Source organism: Xiphophorus couchianus, chromosome 24 (genome assembly GCF_001444195.1).
Source record: "Xiphophorus couchianus chromosome 24, X_couchianus-1.0, whole genome shotgun sequence".
NCBI classification, from domain to species: Eukaryota; Metazoa; Chordata; class Actinopteri; order Cyprinodontiformes; family Poeciliidae; genus Xiphophorus; species Xiphophorus couchianus.
The window spans coordinates 6,231,106-6,250,701 of NC_040251.1; the positions used below are offsets into that span (position 1 = coordinate 6,231,106).

Genomic DNA, 19,596 nt, shown 5'->3' on the forward strand with positions numbered 1-19,596 from the left:
ATCAGGCAGACCCAGACGGAGTAATCCGCAGGTCGGCCCGGCGCCGGTCCGCTCTGCTCTCAGGTTGATTTTAGGTCAGTTTCATAATGAGTGACGTAACGTTGATGCAGTGGATTAGAGAGAGGCTGAAGCTGAACGGTCGCAGCCGGCCGGACGGACAGGAAGACAGCAACATCTGCATGGCTTCCAAAGATGCTAAACCTTTGCATCTTAGCAGGAGTGTGCTCACAACAGGCCCGGACTTTGACTAGGCCATTCTAACATGACTCAGTTTTGATCCAAACCATCCCATAATGTTTTAGCTTTTCTTCTAACAGTGTGTGAATACATTCCTATAAAGCAGCATGCCAGGATGACCTCTGACCTTTGTCCCAGTTGAGGAACTCAGCTGCTCCTCCAGAGGCAGCAGAGAGGTACTGCATGCTGAGGATGTCGGAGTGATTAATAACAATAATCAATAAGATCCAAGATGGTTGCCGTGGTGACGGCTTTAACTCCTGGATCGATTCTGGAGGTTCTCCTGGTTCTGGAGGTTCTCCTGGTTCTGGAGGTTCTCCTGGTTCTGGAGGTTCTCCTGGTTCTGGAGCTCAGGTATGTTCTTGTATCTCAACCGGAGCCGCCAGTCCTCCAGAACACACTCTCCTCTCAGAGCGAGAGAGAGAGAGAGAGATTGTGTGTGTGTGTGTGTGTGTGTTCAGAGTTGAATCTGTGTGTTTCGGTCCAGTCGCCCCCTGCTGGGCCCGACTGAGCAGATCGTAGGTTTATTATCCAGGAACCAAAAAGCAGCCGATGTTTCCTGCTGTGGTTTTAACCTCCAGATATTATATTCCTGTGTAATTACTGCTAATTAATATTTATTTACTTTGTTTCTACACATCTGCTCTGCTTTCTGGGGCCTAGTTAAAGGCCGGCTGAAACTTTTCTGGACATCTTCTGTTGAGTATTTTCAATATTCATGAATTAGGTCAAAAATATAAACATGGAAAGAAAATTGACAGTCATGATGTTCATGACACAAAGCAAAGAGTTTCAGCTTCACGTGAAAAGGAGGAAAATAAAACCCAGAAACCCGACAGGTTGAACACAAACTGCAGTTATTGATGCCAGGCAGAGGAAACGGAGAGTTGGAATAATTTTTAACTTCTTTGTTTTTTTTTTATTTCATGAACCTTATGAATATTTTGTTTATTTTTCATTTTATATTTTAAATTTTTTTTTATTAGTATTCTTTTATTTACTGTAACTTTTCAGTTTTTTGTATTTATTTTATTAGTCTTAATAATTTTGTATTTATTTTATCTTCAAATAATCTAAACTTATTTATTATTTAATCATTTAATCTTTTTAATTATTTTTTTACTTGTTAAATTACTTATTTAATCTTTTTTTATTGTTTTTAATTAATTTAATCTTATTTATTTTTATTTTATTATTTTAGGTTTGAGTCTCATCCATAACATACAGAGTTTGTTTGACGCTCTCTATAATCTTGACTCTAGCGCCCCCTGCAGGTGTTTCCTCCCTGTAATGTAAACAGTAATTATTTTTTCTTCAGGTTGACTGACCATCTGACCCTCTGATCAGAACCGGGCCTCGCTGGCGGCCATGGCGGCCCGACTACTCCTCCTCTTCCTCTCCCTCTCCCTCTTCCTGTTCGTCTCCATGGCGATCGGAGACGCTCAGTTCCCGTCCGGACAGCGGATGAAGCCGCGCATCCAGAGAGACAGACGCAACATCCGGCCGAACATCATCCTCATCCTGACGGACGACCAGGACGTGGAGCTCGGTGCGGGAATCATGGGAAATGTAGTCCTCATGTCTGACTGAGGCAGATAAACGTTTCAGTCGGAGCCACATCCACCTGATTTGTGTTTAGTTCAGTCGATTAGCATCATGAAGCTAACAAGCTGCTGCTTCGCCGTTTCACTTCTTGGTTCCTGATGGGCTTTTCTCCGTTCAGGATCCATGCAGGCCATGAACAAAACGCGCCGCATCATGGAGGAGGGCGGGACCTTCTTCTCCAACGCCTTCGTGACCACGCCCATGTGCTGCCCGTCGCGTTCGAGCATGCTCACTGGGAAGTAAGTCTCAGCCAATCACAGCAGGCCGCTGGGTCAGGTTCTGGTCCAAACTGAACTGAACTGGATCTCAGTTCAGTTCGGTTCATGTTCAGTTCATCACATTAGAAGTATTACAATTAGGTGGGAGGAAATCTTAAAAAGAATCTTTTTTTTATGAATTAATTGCAAATTAAAATTTTCCTCTTAAAAAAAATCTACAATAAAAGAAAAATAATAAGCAGAGAGGTTGGTCACTCAGCAGCTCAGACCGACACGGCGGTGCAGGAAAAGTAATGCTGCCACCTGCAGGTGGGAGGTGGAATCATCACTGTAAATGTAATGTTTTTGACTGTTGGGGAACATTTGTAATGAACTCAGTTAGTCACCAAAAATGCGTGAATTTCACAGAATCACAAAAACTGGAGCGACTGAAGAGTGGAAATATTTTAATCATTTTTTGTTGTTTTTACTTCATTGTTTTAAAAAATGTCCCATTGAAGGAAATAAGCCAAACTTAAAAACTAAAATAATATTTTTTTCCTTGGAGGTTTAGTAGAAACCAGCTGTTGCGTTTTGAAGAGTGAAGCTGCTTTTGAGTCGTAAAGAAGTGATTTTAGCTGGACTGGAGGTCAAAGTGTCCGTAAGGCTCGTAAAGGTCGCTGACCTCTGGTCCAGTTTGATCTGCTGCAGCAGATTCAATAAATCAGTTTTTAGAACCGACTAGTTCATATAAAGTCATTCCGGAACCAAATGGACCCAACCTGCTGCAGTTAGAATCAGCTGCTGCTGGTTGAAGTTTTTAAAAGGTTTTATTTTCTAACTGATGTTTAAGCTTTGAGCTTCTTCTCCTCTCTGTCTCTCAGGTACGTCCACAACCACAACACCTACACCAACAACGAGAACTGCTCGTCGTTGTCGTGGCAACGCCAGCACGAACCGCGGACCTTCGGAGTCTACCTCAACAACACGGGATACCGAACAGGTGAGTGGACCGCTCCGACGGTCCGATCCGGTCCGATCTGGTCCGGTCCAGTCCGATCCGGTCCGATCTGGTCCGGTCCAATCCTCTAATGCACATGTGTCAAACTCCAGTCCTCAAAGGCCGCTGTCCTGCAACTTTTAGATGTGCCTCTGCTGCACCACACCTGAATAGAATAATTAGGTCATTAAGGCTCTGGAGAACTGATCTACACAAGGAGGAGGTAATTAAGCCATTTCCTTCCAGCGTTTCGTACCTGTGGCACATCTAAAAACTGCAGGACAGCGGCCCTTGAGGACTGGAGTTTGACACCCCTGCTCTAATGCATTAGCAGCAGAGCTAATTGCTTTGAAAACGTTTAGCGCTCTTAGCTAAAGCTAATTTACTTTAGTGTTTTATTACCTTGAATACGTTTCAACATCAGCTGTTCATAATTCTTCAGATAGTTACACATTTATATTCATGCTCTTATTTTGAAGTGGAAAAAGACAGCTCCATTTCCTGTCCTCTCTTCCTCTTTTCTTCCCGATTATTTTATTTACAACTAGAAATGTACAGGAACCATTAAAACATTATTGAACATATAAGTTATAATAAAATGAATTTCTTACTCCAAGGTTGTAGTCTTTAAGGGCAGATATAATTTGAATTGAAGCTAGCGCATTAGCACTTTAGCATTAGCTTTTGCTAAGTGCTGTGTTGATATAATGCTTTAACTAAGCTAATGTTTATGATTACTGTTTAGTTTAATTAGCATTCTCACCACTGATGGTGCCTATCAACATCTTTCATGTTAGCACTTTAGCAGTTAGCATTAGCTTCTGGTAAACACCATGTTGGTTTAGCGTTTAGCATGAGAAAAGAATGTTTATGATTAATAGTTTAGTTAGCAGCTGATATGAAACATGTATTTGGTTCTTTATCAAGTTATTCAGTAAAATTCTTTTGTCAGTAAATGAAGTGAAGCTAAACTCTAAGCGTCCAAAAAAGCACATTTGCTCGGATCAGGAATGAGGCTGGATGAGTGATGAGGAGAACCGTTTCCATGGAGATGAGGAGGGTTGGTTCCTGCAGCTCTGACTCTGTTCGTCGTCCCGGCAGCTTTCTTTGGGAAGTACCTGAACGAGTACAACGGGTCGTACGTTCCCGCTGGGTGGAGGGAGTGGCTGGGCCTGGTGAAGAACAGCCGCTTCTACAACTACACCCTGAGCCGCAACGGCGTCCGGGAGAAACACGGAGCGCAGTACCCTCAGGTCAGAGCGCCGCTTCTGATGCTTCCCTTTCAGATTCTCTGGGTTTTGATCAGCCAGGAACCAAAGGTTGGTCCGGTCCGGTTCAGATGGTCCTTCAACTTCAACTATAGGTAGATTCATAAAATTAGACTTTTAGTGCCACATTGAAGAGAAATACTGCTGAAGTTCTGGTTCCAACAGAACCGTTTCTACCGGACCATCAGGAGGGAATCAGCTTTTGATGGATTTCTGGTCCAACAGAACCAGCTGGTTTCCAGCTCTGAGGTCCGGTTCTGAGGATTCAGCCTCTTTACTCTGATACCACCAAGGGAAACCAGTTGTGTGTGATTTACTCTCAGTCCAAATGCAGCGGTTCTATGAAGCCTAAGATTTGGATGAGCGCAACCAGAACCGCCTTTGGTCCAATAGAACCTGATGTGGACCAGCTGCTTCCAACCTGCTGTTCTCCTGTTTTTGTCTCCAGGATTATCTGACTGACCTGATCACAGCCGAGTCCATCCGCTATTTCCGCTCCTCGAAGCGGATCTACCCGCACCGGCCGGTCCTGATGGTTCTGAGCCACGCCGCGCCGCACGGACCCGAAGACTCGGCGCCGCAGTTCAGCAACGCCTTCGCCAACGCATCACAGCACATGTAGGCGCCTCACACTGCTCTGTTCGATAAAACAAAACTTTATTAACATTCTGGAGGAGAAATATGCTCTCACACACACACACACACACACACACACCTACCTACACACACACCCCAACACACTCCCACTCACACACACACACACAATGGCACTAAGCCGGTGTAATCCAGCTGAACAATACAGCCGCTCTGTTCTGCACCACAGGATAAATCCTCAACCTCACAATCCTCCAGACTCCCTGAGTTTCTTCATGGAGATTTGACAGCGAGTCAAAGTCCGAGTTCAAGTCCTGAATCAGAAACGCGTGTCGGATCGTGTCGGATCCGTTCCCAGAGGAATTCTGGCTGCTCCCGGGAAGCCGCTTAAATCCGCTCCCAGCGCAGCGGGTTTCTCCGCAGGAATCCTTTCTGCTTCACTCAGCGCTAGCGCCGCTAGCTGTCCAGGCTTAGGAACCAGATGAAGAGCAGCTGCAGTGTTTTATTTTGAAATAATCCAGATTAGGACTGAGATCTCAGGATGTAAATCTGAGGAACAAACGGCTGCCAGGTTCCCGGTGGTTCTGAGTAAAAACCGGGTCGTTATCAGGACCTTCTTCTGATCGTCCTGACCTTTCATTACAAAGCTGCTTCTGACTTTACAAAGTAAAGTTTATTTAATTTGCATCTTTAAAGCAAAACATCATGAAAGGCACAAAAATAAAATATATTAAATTAATATCCAGTGGTGGGCGTCGCTAACTAAAAAGCTAACGCTAAAGCTCTACACAAACACGGCATTTATCAGAAGCTAACGCTAAAGCGCTATATTGACATGGTATTTAGCTGAAGCTAATGCTAAATCAATACACCAACTTAATGGAAGCTAATGCTAAAGCGCCTCCTTCATATCAAATTATTTCTTCCCATTGAAATCATAAACCTCAAGCACCAAATTTAATTTTGACGATATAATTTACATATTTTATAAAACCCTCAGATATTGTATTTATGTTTATCTTGTTTTCTGTTGTCAGTTTTTATTTTGTTTCTTGTTTGCAATAAAACGTGAGGAGAGGAAACGGCTGCTTATTCAGTCTTCACCACTTCAAAATAAGAGCATGAATGTAGTAAATGGCTAACTACTCAAAGAAGTCTGAACAATCGATAACCAAATCTTCAACACAAACTCGTTCAAATGAACATTTACAAAACAGCCAAGTAAATTAGATTTAGAAAAATCTAAGTTGCAGAATTTTTCTGAATTTTACATTCATAAAAACTGAAGCTGCTGCGCTAAATATTTTCAAAGATAAAATAAACACAAAGCGAAAAGCCAGTTTGGCTGTTAGCGCATTACCACTGTTAGTATTTCAGGAAATCTCTAGCCTTGTAAAGCCGGAGGAGCAACAGGAAGGTCGTCTGGGTCCTAAACCCACCTGGAACCGGTCTGCTGGACCAGAACCGTTTAAACCCGCAGGTTCTGCTGCTCCTGTCAGCTGTTTCAGGGAGGCCAAACAGATGTTTCCAGCTGTTCAGGCAGGAGCAGCCGAGCTCAGAGCCAGAAATTAAACGATGCCACAGAGGAGGAGCAACGGGAGTCATTCATTATCCAACAGGAGCCTGAGTGTTTTTAATGAGTCCGCTGGCGGGGAAAGAGCGAGAGTCTTCCTAACATTTATTATGAAACAGAAACAGTTTTACATGACATCATTTGAAATGATGCAGGTTGTTTCAACCATTTTACAGCCTGGAAAAGTTTACATGGCATGCATCGTCTGAAATATTCATAAACAACAGAGACACTCCTCATTTCACTCCACAGAATAAAACACATTTACTTTCTGTTTACTGGAAAATCAGAATACAGACAGACCAGATTATTTTCTTCTTCTTCTTCTTTAACTTCCTGCTGCTGCTGGTTTTAAAAGGAAAAACCTCCAGGCGAGTGAAGCCAGGTAGCTTTATGAGACTGTTGGGTTTTTCAGACGTAATGTTGCCACAATGTAATGATGAAAGAGCAATAGTTAGCTTAGCTACTTCTGACTAAAATATGCTGCAGTGGTTCTGCTCTGACTAGAGAACAGTTTTTGGTTCTTAACTCGGGTCGCAACATGTCATTGATCACATGACCTTAAAAGAGCTGTGTTTTTATTGGCTGATGATCCAGGATATTTGTAATCTCAGATTCCTCTCCTCTTCCTTTTCCACCAGTACTCCCAGTTACAACTACGCCCCAAACCCAGACAAGCACTGGATCATGCGCTACACGGGCCCCATGAAGCCCATCCACATGGAGTTCACCAACGTGCTGCAGAGGAAGCGGCTGCAGACGCTGCTGTCTGTGGACGACAGCGTGGAGCAGGTAAGACCCGGAGCCGGACCGCGCAAAACCCGGCCACTGGAGCCGGACCGGGGCAGGTAAAACCCGGCCACGGGAGCCGGAGTGGAGCGGGTAAAACCCGGCTACTGGAGCGTCTGTGATCCGACCCGTTTGATTCTGTCTCAGCTCTTCAACATGCTGGTGGAGACGGCAGAGCTGGAGAACACCTACATCATCTACACGTCCGACCACGGCTACCACATCGGGCAGTTCGGCCTAGTTAAAGGTGAGGGTGCCACTCAGCCAGTCATATTTTGATATAAACTGTCATCTAAACTTTCCTGTGATCCTGGGATTTTAAAACATAAAATTGCATAAATCTTCACCCCTTTTGGTCAGTATTTAATTTATACCAATAATCAGTTTTATTAGATGGTTTCAATCAGTGGACGTTGAAATTTTAAATGTTTTAGCATATTTTGGCTTGCGTTTATTTAAGCTTATTTTAGCCTAATTTTGTTTAGTTTAGAATAGTTTATCTTAACTTCTTAGACATTTTTTCATTTCAGTTAATTAAATCTTGTTTTAGTTTAATTCTGCCTTATGACTATTTTAGCTTCTTTAGCTTGGTTCACTTTAGCTAGCTTAACTATTTTAGCTTAGCTTAGTTTACCTCACCTTATCTTATTTAGCTTAGCTTAGTTTATGTTAGCTTGCTTTAGTTGATTTAGCTTAGCTCAATTTATTCAGATCAGCTTAGCTTAATTAATTTTAGCTCAACCTTAGCTTTCTTAGCTTACTTTATTTTGACTTAGCTTATTCTGCTTTGCTTAGTTTATCTTATTTTGTCTTAGCACAATTAGCTTAGCTCACTTTATTTTAGCTTCCTCAGTAACTTAATGCAGACAGACCCACAGATCAGATCAGGTTAAAACAATGAAGAAACTCTGGATGACTGAAGTTCAGTGGAAAGAATCGAAACGTTAGCATTGAATCTGCATCAACCAGAAACCTGAAGGTTTAGCACAAAGGTAACGTTGACCTCTGCCCCCTGCTGTGTGTTAGTGTAACGCTCTCTGCTGTTGTCTGCAGGTAAATCCATGCCGTATGAGTTTGACATCAGAGTCCCGTTTTACATCAGAGGACCGAACGTGGAGCAAGGCGGCATGTAAGCTCAAACAGCAGGAACTCATCCGCTCACTCACCACTTCCACACAGATCAGTTCAGCTGTTTAATGTGGAAATCAGGAAAGAGTTTTCCCCAGCATCAGTTAGATCATCTGGCAGAACGTTAAGGCTCTTGTGTTAGAAAAGTGCATCCAATAAACGGTAAAACAGATCAGTGTGACAGCAGAATGCATCACAGCGCAGCAGATTAGATTCCTGTGTTCTGCAGAGCGACTGTGTTGGTGGAGCTGCTAAAGTAGATTACTGGCCTCAGAGTTGCAGACTTACCGGGTCGCTCTCTCGCCCCGCTCTGCTCCTGTTTCTGCTCTCTACTGCGTTCACATGAATTATTTACTTCCAAATGTTCAACAGAACCACATCCACACACATTCACTCCTCCTGATGCTGCAGTCTCAGCTTTTCCAGTTCCACTTTTTAAAAGTTTAAAGCATAAAACAGAAGGAGGCTAACAACTCTTAGGCTAATGCCTATGAGGCTAATGGCTCTGAGGCTAACAACTCTTAGGCTAATGCCTATGAGGCTAACGGCTCTGAGGCTAACAACTCTTAGGCTAATGCCTATGAGGCTAACAGCTCTGAGGCTAACAACTCTTAGGCTAATGCCTATGAGGCTAACGGCTCTGAGGCTAACAACTCTTAGGCTGATGCCTATGAGGCTAACGGCTCTGAGGCTAACAACTCTTAGGCTGATGCCTATGAGGCTAACGGCTCTGAGGCTACCCGCTGTGATTCTACCAGCTGTGAGAAAAACATGATAACTTCTTTGGTACGGGGCAGAGACGTTCACACTGTGTGTGTTTCAGAAACCCCCACATGGTCCTGAACATCGACCTGGCTCCCACCATCCTGGACATCGCGGGCCTGGACACGCCGCCGGACATGGACGGGAAGTCCATCCTGTCCCTGCTGGACACGGACAAACCTGCCAACAGGTGACATGATGGAAACAAACAGTGGTTGTTAAGGTCGACCCGGTTTGACTTATTGGACCGATACTGATGCAAATTCACATGGTTCAATAACGGATCAACAGCCTTTAAATGATCAAACTCTGAGATCAGCAGACTGATATAAATAAGATGCAATGCTTTAATGTTGGCCTGTAGCATATTTGCTATCATTACAACTCCACAGAACCCCATTTCAGCAATTCTGAACTGGCCCTTTAACTGTTATCCAGCATGACAAACTCAACATGGGGTCATAATTATAAATAGTCTGAAGTTTAAATAAATCCAGACACTCATCATTAAATCTGATCAGATGCATTGATTAGCTGATCGGTTGTTGCTGTTTCCAGGTGTGAGTCGGCAGCAACGATTTTAGAGAAGCAACTGTAGCCGAATGCTAGTCAGTTTTTTTTGTCATTTGCGAGTTTTGCTGAGGTAAAGCGATACAATAATCTCACGATACGATATTCTGATCACGATACGATATGTATCACAATATTTGGCAATCGATACGATTCGTTGCACTTTTACAATTTTCTGAAAGAGTTTAGAGGACAGAGTGATTTTAGTGACATTTTGTGTTCCATAGATTTGGATTTAATTAACTGAAAACTGATTAAAAGCACCAACTACACAATACCTGACTGATTGGACAGTCTAACAGTCTACAGCTGGACAAAATGAATCAAAGATGCAGTGAGAAAATTTGTTTCTGCCATTTAATTCATGTGGATTTGAGATAAAACTCAAAGTTTCCACAGTGATCCAGGATCTGAGTGGGGAGATCATCAGCCTCTAGACTCAATATGCAAATGATGGCACTTGTGTTTTCTTTTGGACATAATGTGGCTGTAACGGAGTTAGCCGTGGCTGTAAGCTGTTTACTACTAGCTGCTGGAGGAGCGGCTCCGCCTCACCCCGTAGTGATTGACTCCTTGCAGCTGAGCGGCGCCGCCGTTCCCCTGCTTGGGTCTCTGAGTAGCTGCCTCTCAGGCGGCCAGGATCTCATCGTTCTCTCAGTCTCTGATACTCTTTGTCAGTTGCTAATAAAAATGATCGATCCGCCATCATGACAATCCTCACTGCGCCCAGACTGCAGGTTTCCCCTCTTCGTTTTCAAAACAGAGCGCCACTGCATGCAGCGCGTTCATTCTTCAGGTAATCCTTTATATACAGAACAGAAACCACTGAGCTAAAAACTAATCACTAAGCAGATGCCACTAGTCGCTCCGATATCCAAACGTTGCATTCATTTTGCGACCTCACTGCTTTTGCTGCTTCTCTTTCACGGTTACTTGAGCAACTTTACTTCGTTTCTTAGCAACAAAACACAGCCCATCACTATTTATTGAAGATTTGAGATTTCCAAAAACAAAGGAATCTGATGTTGCGTTTCGTTTTTTACGTTTTTAAGCTCATTTCCTTTCACATAACTGGGAAAGCCAGTTTTTGACATATCTCTGACATTCGAAAAATATGGTTTACTTATTTCAGCATAACTCTGGTTTTACTTGGCTTATTAACACAATTTAAAAACTGGTGTGTAGTTTATAATTTGCGCTTTAAGCACAAGTTGAAAGTGAGACTGGAGGAGGCGGAGTCTTGCTGCTACGCCGTCACAAACCAGACATGTTAAAAAGACGGAATAAGCCCATGGACCCCTCCGGTTTAATGTACCGATACTCACAAATAAAAAATCGATACCTTCCGTGGGGGAAAAAATCGATAAATATCGTAGAATCGATATAATTATACACCCCTAAAATTTTGTGATTTTTTCTTATTAAAATTAAATCTTCATATAAAAGAAAAAAGGTGAAAATAACAAGCAGACAAAACTGGACGCCAATATTTTTGTTACATAAATAGTTCAAATTTTGTTCCTCCCACATCGAACTTAAACTTCAGGTAGAAGTTAGAAACACTGACACCTGCAGGTGGGAGTCGGCATCATTTAAACCCAAAGTTATTTTTTACCACTCTTCAGAAAATTTGCAATACAATTATGCAAAAACAAACATCAGCCTGGGATCTGTTGATTATGTGTGAATTTCCTCAAAAAACTGGGAAGATTCAGCTGAAAGAAAGAGCTCAGGTTGGATATGAATGTTTCATACGAGGTAAACTGTAAACTGAGGAGCGCCAGCAGGAAGTAACGCTGCTTTTCTTCCCTCCAGGTTCCAGGTGAGCAGGAAGCCGAAGGTGTGGAGAGACTCGTTCCTGGTGGAGAGAGGGTAAATATGTCTGAAGCTTCAAACCCGCAGCCTGGCGGCCGTGAACGGTTTAATGATCCTGACAGCGGCCCGCTTCAGACCAACCAGGACAAACCGGGTCAGAAAGTCCTGCCGGTTCTGGTTCTGAACCTGGAATGAGGCGGACGAGGTCCGATACGCTTCCAGGATCAAATCAATCAGTTTTCCATCAGATCAGATTTATGTCTAAAATCAGTTTCTCCTCCTGAAATGAAACTTAAGCAGCAAGGCCCTGTGTCACGTCATATTTACTCCCCAGGAAACAAATAAAAGTTCCAACAATCTGAAGAATGGAACATAATATTTAGGAGTTATTATTGGAACCAGAACTTGTTCAGTCCAAAACACCAGATGTGACACACTCATATTTTTCTGAAATGAACCTGAATTGCAATAAGAAGCAGAATTTTTTGTTGTTTTGACAGGAAGTTGCTGCACCAGCAGGTGGAGGGGAAGGAGGTTTCTCAGGAGGAGAACTTCCTGCCCAAACACCAGCGAGTCAAAGACCTGTGTCAGAGAGCCGAGTACCAGACGCCCTGCCAGCAGACCGGACAGGTAGCAGACACACACCGGGTTCTTCTGCTGGTCCGGTTACCTCACAGCCCAGCCGGTTCCCCTGGATCCCTCTAAAGTTTTCAATCCCAACTAACTGACTTTATCGCTCAGAGGTTAAAATCTCTGTTTCTGTTTAAAATAGTTCACTGCTTTAGGCTGAGTCATCACCAGTAACTCCAGTCCGCTTTAATCCAACTCCAGTCCGTTTGCCTAGTCAAAGTCTGGTCCGGTTGGTGAGGTGTGATTGCTAACTGAACTCTGGTCCTCCAGAACACAGTCTGGACCGGTTGATTCTGTTGGGAACTACCCGGCTGTCAGTCATTCATGGAACCGGTGCAGAACCGGTTGATTCAGGTTCTGAACGGGTCCCTGAGTGGCTCCGGGTTTTTACTGTCCGTGTCTCTGTGTGTCCAGAAGTGGCAGTGTGTGGAGGACGCGTCCGGAAAACTGCGGCTCTTCAAGTGCAAGAATGAAGGGGGCGGACCCAAGGTCTTCCAGAGGGGCGTGGCCAGCCTCCAGCATCCAATCAGCATCAAGTCTCAGCTGTACGCTCCCAACCCGGATGCCTGCAACTGCGACTTCAGCGACCTCCTGCCCTCGAGCCTCCGGCCCTCCGTGACGACGTCGTTCAAGAACAAGTCCTTCTTCTCCAAGAAGAGTGAGTGTTACCGCTGCTGGCCAGCAGGGGGCAGCAGGAGTGGAATTTGGGACAGAGAGGTCAAAATCTGCCAGAGGAAGAGTGAGAGAGACTGCAGCTGAACTCAGACTGTTTCTGTTTTTCTGTCTCAGAGTTTAAAACCCTGAAAAGCTTCTCAAGGAACCGCTACAGCCGCTCGCTGTCCGAGCTGAACGGTTACCCTGGCAACCAGACCCTGGTGGGCGGAGCCAGTCAGAACGAACCCGAGGACGAGTTCAGCGGGATGGGAGGAGTTACCGATGCACCGGCGCCATCTAGCGCTGTCAGAGTGACTCACAGGTCAGAGAAGTTTTATTTTTCTGACCAGAATAAGAAATCCGTCTGGTTCTGGTTCTGGTCTGACTGGGCCGCTCTCCTGCAGGTGCTCCATCCTGTCCAACGCCTCTGTGAAGTGCGACACCAGAGTTTATAAATCTCTGCAGGCCTGGAAAGACCACAAGCTGCACATCGACCACGAGGTACGGCGGACACACAGGGCCTAGTCAAAGTATTCTCTCAGGTCTTCCTGGGCCTGGCTGCAGTGACACAAGGTGACTGGATTGACAGGATGTCGGGCTGCAGCGGAGCAGCAGTACTTCCTGTTAGAATCGGACTCTTAGCTCCCGGTTCTGCTTGGTTCTGACTGGAGGAACCGACCCGAACAGACGGGATCAGATCCAGAACCGCAGAAATAAAACGCCTTCTCTCCTTCAGATCGAGACTCTGCAGACCAAGATCAAGAACCTGAGAGAGGTCAGAGGTCACCTGAAGAAGTCCCGCCCCCTGGAGTGCGACTGCAACAAGTACCTGTAAGAAACGACCAGAACCCGACCAGTCAGTGGGTTCATCCAACCATGATCCAACCATCATCCAACCATCATCGAACCATCATCCATCATCCATCCATCATCCAACCATCATTCATCCATCTATCCATCATCCAACTGTCATCCATCCATCATCTAACCATCATCCAACCATCATCCAACCATCATTCATCCATCTATCCATCATCCAACTGTCATCCATCCATCATCCAACCATCATCCATCCATCATCCATCTATCCATCATCCAACTGTCATCCATCCATCATCTAACCATCATCCAACCATCATCCAACCATCATTCATCCATCCATCCATCATCCAACCATCATCCAACCATCATCCAACCATCATCCATCCATCATCCAACCATCATCCATCCATTATCCAACCATCATCCATCCATCATCCAACCATCATCCATCCATCATCCAACCATCATCCATCCATCATCCATCCATCATCCATCTCCTTCCATTCTGTGATCTCATCCAGTTTTATTTTGAAATATAATCTGTACTTTGTTGTTAAATTGGACAAAATGGGCTGACACCTGATGGTGTGTGTGTGTGTGTGTGTGGGCGTGTGTGTGTGCAGGTACAAAGCCAAACTGAAGAAGAAGCTTCGCTTCAGAGGAGGAAGCCTTCATCCCTTCAGGTGAGTCAGAAAGGTTGCAGTGGAGTCATCCTCATCATCAGGGTGGTCACCTGTCAACACCTGTGTGTGTGTGTGTGTGTGTGTGTGTGTGTGTTACAGCAGGAAGGGCGGGGCCTGGAATAAGAAGAGCTGGCTTCAGAAGGAGCAGAAGAGGAGGAAGAAGATGAGGAAGATAATCAAGAGGATCAGGAACAACGACACGTGTTCGATGCCTGGACTCACCTGCTTCACACACGACAACCAGCACTGGCACACCGCCCCCTTTTGGACATGTACGGCACACACACACACACACACACACACACACACACATCACAACAGTGGTTTAAAGGTCATCCTTAGGGATGAAGGGTCATGTGTGATGACTGGGTGTTTCAGTGGGATCGTTCTGCGCCTGCACCAGCGCCAACAACAACACCTACTGGTGCCTGAGGACCATCAACGAGACGCACAACTTCCTGTTCTGTGAGTTCGCCACCGGATTCCTGGAGTACTTTGACCTGAGCACCGACCCGTACCAGGTACACACACACACACACACGCAAACACACCCACACACACACACACAGCCTTCACAGCGCCCTCTGGAGGGCTGAGCCCCTCATAACCAGCCAGTGTTCACAGGATGATCTTTTTATTTATCACACTTTGGTTGTGCAGAAAATTCGGGAAAAAAAGTATTTTGTTTTATTTGTTTGCTATTTAGAATATTTACTGGAAATGTTCTTCAATGTGTTTAATTCTGACTTTTATCCAATGTTTGAATCAACATTAAAACTTAAATCCCTCCTGGAGGTCCAGAACCTTTAGGTTCTGTTTGAGTTTTGAAAATGACGGAATGTGAATCTGTTTTAAAACCTTCCTCAGCTGTTGGACCTCAGAGGTTTTGTCTCCGTTGAGAAGTTGCTCAGATTCTGAATCCGTGTTTTGTCCGTCTCTCTGTGTCTGCAGCTGATAAATGCCGTCAGCTCGTTGGACCGGACGGTTCTGAACCAGCTGCACGTCCAGCTGATGGAGCTCAGAGGCTGCAGGGGTCACAAGCAGTGCAATCCTCGCACGCGCTCAGTAGAGCTGGGTAGGACACACACACTATGAATCTCACCATCCAAAGCCGGATCATTTAAAACCGTATTTTAAAGTTTCATCATCAGATTTTTATAAAACCTGTTTTATAAAAATAGACACTTTGTCACAGTGGGCCAAGCACACGGCCCTGTGGAACGCCACAGTCATTCTGAGGGTTTTCATGTGTTCATCAGCAACATGGTGATACTGTTCAAGCTGCTAAATAACTACCAGCTCTGAACTAACTGGTTTCACTGGTTTCACTGGTTCTATTCATGGGTTTTTCTTTGTTGCATAAAAGTTAGTTTGAAGTTAAATCTTCAACCACATGACATTTAACATCTCAGTTTTAGAATCACTTCTAGATAATTAACAGTCAGCATGAAGTTTGAACCAGACGGTGATTTACTGACAAAGAGCTTCAACTGCTCAGTAAACTGTAAGCAGGAAATTTGAATATTTTGCTCCAGATGTGATCGCAGAGAGGAAGGAAGACGGTAAATAAATAAATATTTATGTTTAAAGAGATAAATGTAACCAAACGGAACGAACCAAAATAATTTCAGCTCCTCCGTCTCGCGGACGGAGGAGCATCAGAGCTGCTGGTGGTGCGTTCAGGTGCGTTCAGGTGACCTCCGCTAAACCAGCTCAGCTGCTATCAGGTTGTTTGTTCCAGGAGTCGTTGCTTAGTAACCAATCAGATGATCTTTTCAGCAGGAGGGCGGGTTCATGGCGGCTTTGGTGACTACAGGTACAAACACCAGAACACACACACCGACACACACACTCTGAGTGCTGCATGACTTCCTGCCGGCGCTCTGAGGGATGCCGGTGCAGACGGTGTGTTTGGCTGAGTGTGTAACTGTGTGTGTGTGTGTTTGTTGCATCAGGCTGTTTGAAAGGAGGAAGTGGCCGAAAGTGAAGAAGCCTTCATCATCCCGAACGCTGTGAGTCTTCCTCCATGTTCTCCGTTGTGATTGGCCTGCATGGGGCGACTTCCTGCCGGACGCCTCCGTCCTGTCTGTCCGACACGCGTGCGCACACACACACACACACACACCCACACCCACACCCACACACACCCCTTCACAACTAATGTTTTTAATCCACACTATAAAGAGGCTTTTTCCACTGAAGCCCGTTGATTATTAGAGGAAACATCAGCTGACTAATCGTCTGTTCGAGCTTCATGTCACATTCGCTGTGCTGAGACAAACATCTCCTGACCTCAGTCAGCACAGAGGTCAATGTCCAGAAGTCTCAGCCTGCAGGAGACGACGGCCACTGGGAACAGAAGGCATTTAACTAAAACTGAACGATTCTCCAGATCTAAATGATCCAAAGCCGAACACTTTGGATCCCCTCAGACTCTGAGGGGATTTGCTGCAGCTCTTTCTTACTGAGTAAATCTGGTGTTCTGGTTCTGGTTTTGTTTGTTCCCACTGTCGCCATAACAACGATATTTGGGTTTCAGGTTGTTTGTTTCCGCCTCTTGCATGCGCCTCAGTCGTCTCCAACACTGGACCCAAAGCCACTTGCAGCTGGTTTAACCTTCAGCGTTCCTGTGTTTGTGTCCAGAGGTCCAATCTGGGACGGATGGAAGGGATAAGCTTCCTGATTGGCTGACACCGGCTCCAGACTCCGCCCACCACAGCCGTCTGAAGCAGGAAGGCGTGGCCATGGAGGTGACATCACAGATCGACCGCCACGCCCCTGTGTCGGCGGTCAGCCAATCACCTTCTGCTACTTTTGTGACATCACTGGGAGGAAATGCTGGACGCGCCTCTTCATCATCTGCTCCTCCCTCCTCTTCCTCCTCTCCGTCGGGCTGCTGCTGTCGCTCCGAGGAGGAAGAGGAGGAAGAGGAGGCTGAGGCAGGAGGAGCAGGAGGAGAACAGGGAAAGGAAACATTTAGAAAGCATCGCTGTTAAAGTCGCATCTTCCCAGATAAATTCCTCCTTATTCTTGTCTGATTTTGAATTAAATTTGAGAAAATTTCTTCTTTTTAGAAAGTTGAGTCAGAATCCTTCCTCCTCCTCTTCCTCCCATCGGCCGCCTTCATCTCGTGTTTTGTATTTAGTTTGTCTGCGAGGCGCTGAAGGACCGCTTCGTGTTTGACGTCGCCACTAATGTGGTCATGTGATTTCCTCCTTTAACTTCACTGTTGGTTACCATGGTGACCGACAGCATTACTAACCCACGGCGCGCCACCGCCGCGAGAAGACGACGAGAACTTTTCTGATTGGAGGAGGAGTTCCTGACGTCTCGTGAGCCAATCAGAGACAGGACTCTGTTTTTGTGTGTGTTTGAACCGTCCAATCACCTTCCTCCTCCTCCTCCTCCTCTTCCTCCTCCGTTTTATCCACTGAGCTGATGGAGGAACGGATCTGGAGGAAGGAAAGGTTTCCAGGAAAACATGACTGGACTCACACAGGAAGTTGAGATGTCAACTTCCTGTCTGCAGAGTTTCTCTAGTATTCATTCATAAAGTAGTTTCTGTTCGGTAAGGGCAGAGATTTGCTCTGTTGGGCGGGACATGACGTCTTTACTCTGCAGTTTTAACTCTGATTTCCTACATTTCCTACAATGCCTTCATGAATGTGTGGAGTTGCTGTTCAACATGTCAGCTTCCTCCTGCTAGCTCTGCTAGCTATCAAAAATCAGAAAATGCCGAGTCATTGGTTGCTATGGCGATCCCCTCCTTAAGAGACGTGCAGGTGGAGAAATTCAGCAATATTATAAATCACAACATGAACATGATTATGTTTTGGTTGAAACTTGTAAAGACTTTATGGTGAATAAATGTGATGTTTTCTGATCTGCTCAGAAACTATGGAAACCCATTCATACCATGAAACAGGAAGTCATATTATTAACCTTTATAGTATCATTCTTGTTGTTACTACCAGAGCTTCTGTTAGTAATACTTGTACCTATGAGAATATTGAAGATTATTACTTTATTTAATGTACTGCATTAATAAAGAACCTGAGAGAAGAATGAAGGTAGAAAGAGGAAACATCGATCAATGTTTTTCAATAAGTTTATTCTTTTATCTATTCCTTTGAACGTTTATAACTTACTGTTTTGTTTTTGTACTTTACATATATTGATGTTAATATTCCATTAACATCAATATATGAATATTTTAAAATCAGAGGAAGCACGGCCGTTTTCCTCTTTATTCTGACTTTAAAACTTGTATTTATGACTTCCTGTTTTCTTTCTTTAATGGCAGGAATGGGCTTCCATATGAATCTCCTCTTTCTGCATTAAAATGTTTTTATGATTTGAGTAAAACGGAGGATCTGCTGGAAGCAGGCTGGTTGATTCTGTGTGATTCGGACTCTGGACCTGTGAAGGTTCACGTTGGGTTCAGTCCGTCTGACCCAGAGGTTGCTGGTTCTGGGTTCAGTCCGTCTGACCCAGAGGTTGCTGGTTCTGGGTTCAGTCCGTCTGACCCAGAGGTTGCTGGTTCTGGGTTCAGTCTGTCTGACCCAGAGGGTGCTGGTTCTGATCCAGAAGCTGTTGGAGAAGTTCCCTCCTCTCCGGTGTGAATCCAGTCCGTCTCGCTCCGATCCGCCAACCTTGGTTGTGTTTGAATGTAAAAGTTTAGATGTGTTTTTATTTGTAAAGATCGGGCCGGTTCTGACCGGACTGGACACGCAGAAGGACAAACTGCAGAGCACTTTGACTGATGGATGATTGTTGCAGCCCCACTGACCGGTGGAAACACGGGTCACTGAGTTTAGTCTGTGAATAAAGTGTTGAACGCCAAACTACTGAGTGGAAAAATGTTTCTGCATCAGGCAACGCGAAGAAGCTGCATAACCAGAAATGAACAGCAATAAGTTTATTTATTTAGCCTTTCCTGAAGAAAAATGGTGATTTCTTCCTGAAAGTCAAGTTTCCACCACAGTATTAATTTATAAATTTATTCCAAACTACATATTTAGTAGCTCTGGTCTCGGCACTAACTGAACAGCTAGCTCAGTGCTAATTATTTAGCATCAGGCTAAATATTTAGTTTTAATCAGTCAGTTTTATTGATGAAGCACCCTTCATACTAAAAGCAATATTTAGCTAAATATTTACCTCGACTAACTAAAACTGAGTTTATAAGTGAGTAGCTAAACTAAACCATCTCCTTTCTGACACCTTGACCCTTTGGGGTCCGGAGGTGCTGGTGCCTCTCCAGAGGTCA

General features: G+C 44.7%; 1 protein-coding gene across 11 annotated transcripts in view; it reads left to right on the top strand.

Annotated features, from left to right (window-relative positions):
- LOC114141100 (extracellular sulfatase Sulf-2-like) overlaps positions 1-19,171 on the top strand; it is a 46,368-nt gene extending 27,197 nt beyond the window's left edge. For 3 of the 11 annotated variants that reach the window (XM_028011531.1, XM_028011533.1, XM_028011532.1), the window contains 20 exons: positions 1,556-1,786; positions 1,961-2,081; positions 2,924-3,042; positions 4,141-4,292; positions 4,756-4,925; positions 7,116-7,266; positions 7,411-7,510; positions 8,317-8,392; positions 9,215-9,343; positions 11,539-11,595; positions 12,039-12,168; positions 12,583-12,826; positions 12,958-13,144; positions 13,227-13,323; positions 13,559-13,653; positions 14,268-14,327; positions 14,427-14,599; positions 14,706-14,848; positions 15,279-15,402; positions 16,971-19,171. In XM_028011531.1, coding sequence (XP_027867332.1) covers positions 1,606-1,786; positions 1,961-2,081; positions 2,924-3,042; positions 4,141-4,292; positions 4,756-4,925; positions 7,116-7,266; positions 7,411-7,510; positions 8,317-8,392; positions 9,215-9,343; positions 11,539-11,595; positions 12,039-12,168; positions 12,583-12,826; positions 12,958-13,144; positions 13,227-13,323; positions 13,559-13,653; positions 14,268-14,327; positions 14,427-14,599; positions 14,706-14,848; positions 15,279-15,402; positions 16,971-17,323 — 2,862 coding nt within the window. In that variant the 5' untranslated portion in view covers positions 1,556-1,605 and the 3' untranslated portion in view covers positions 17,324-19,171. Of the gene's footprint in view, positions 1-1,555; positions 1,787-1,960; positions 2,082-2,923; positions 3,043-4,140; positions 4,293-4,755; positions 4,926-7,115; positions 7,267-7,410; positions 7,511-8,316; positions 8,393-9,214; positions 9,344-11,538; positions 11,596-12,038; positions 12,169-12,582; positions 12,827-12,957; positions 13,145-13,226; positions 13,324-13,558; positions 13,654-14,267; positions 14,328-14,426; positions 14,600-14,705; positions 14,849-15,278; positions 15,403-16,106; positions 16,144-16,282; positions 16,340-16,970 lie in introns of all 11 variants that reach the window. The other 8 variants (XM_028011538.1, XM_028011537.1, XM_028011536.1 and 5 more) reach the window with 8 other exon arrangements.
- Positions 19,172-19,596: the final 425 nt, after the last annotated feature.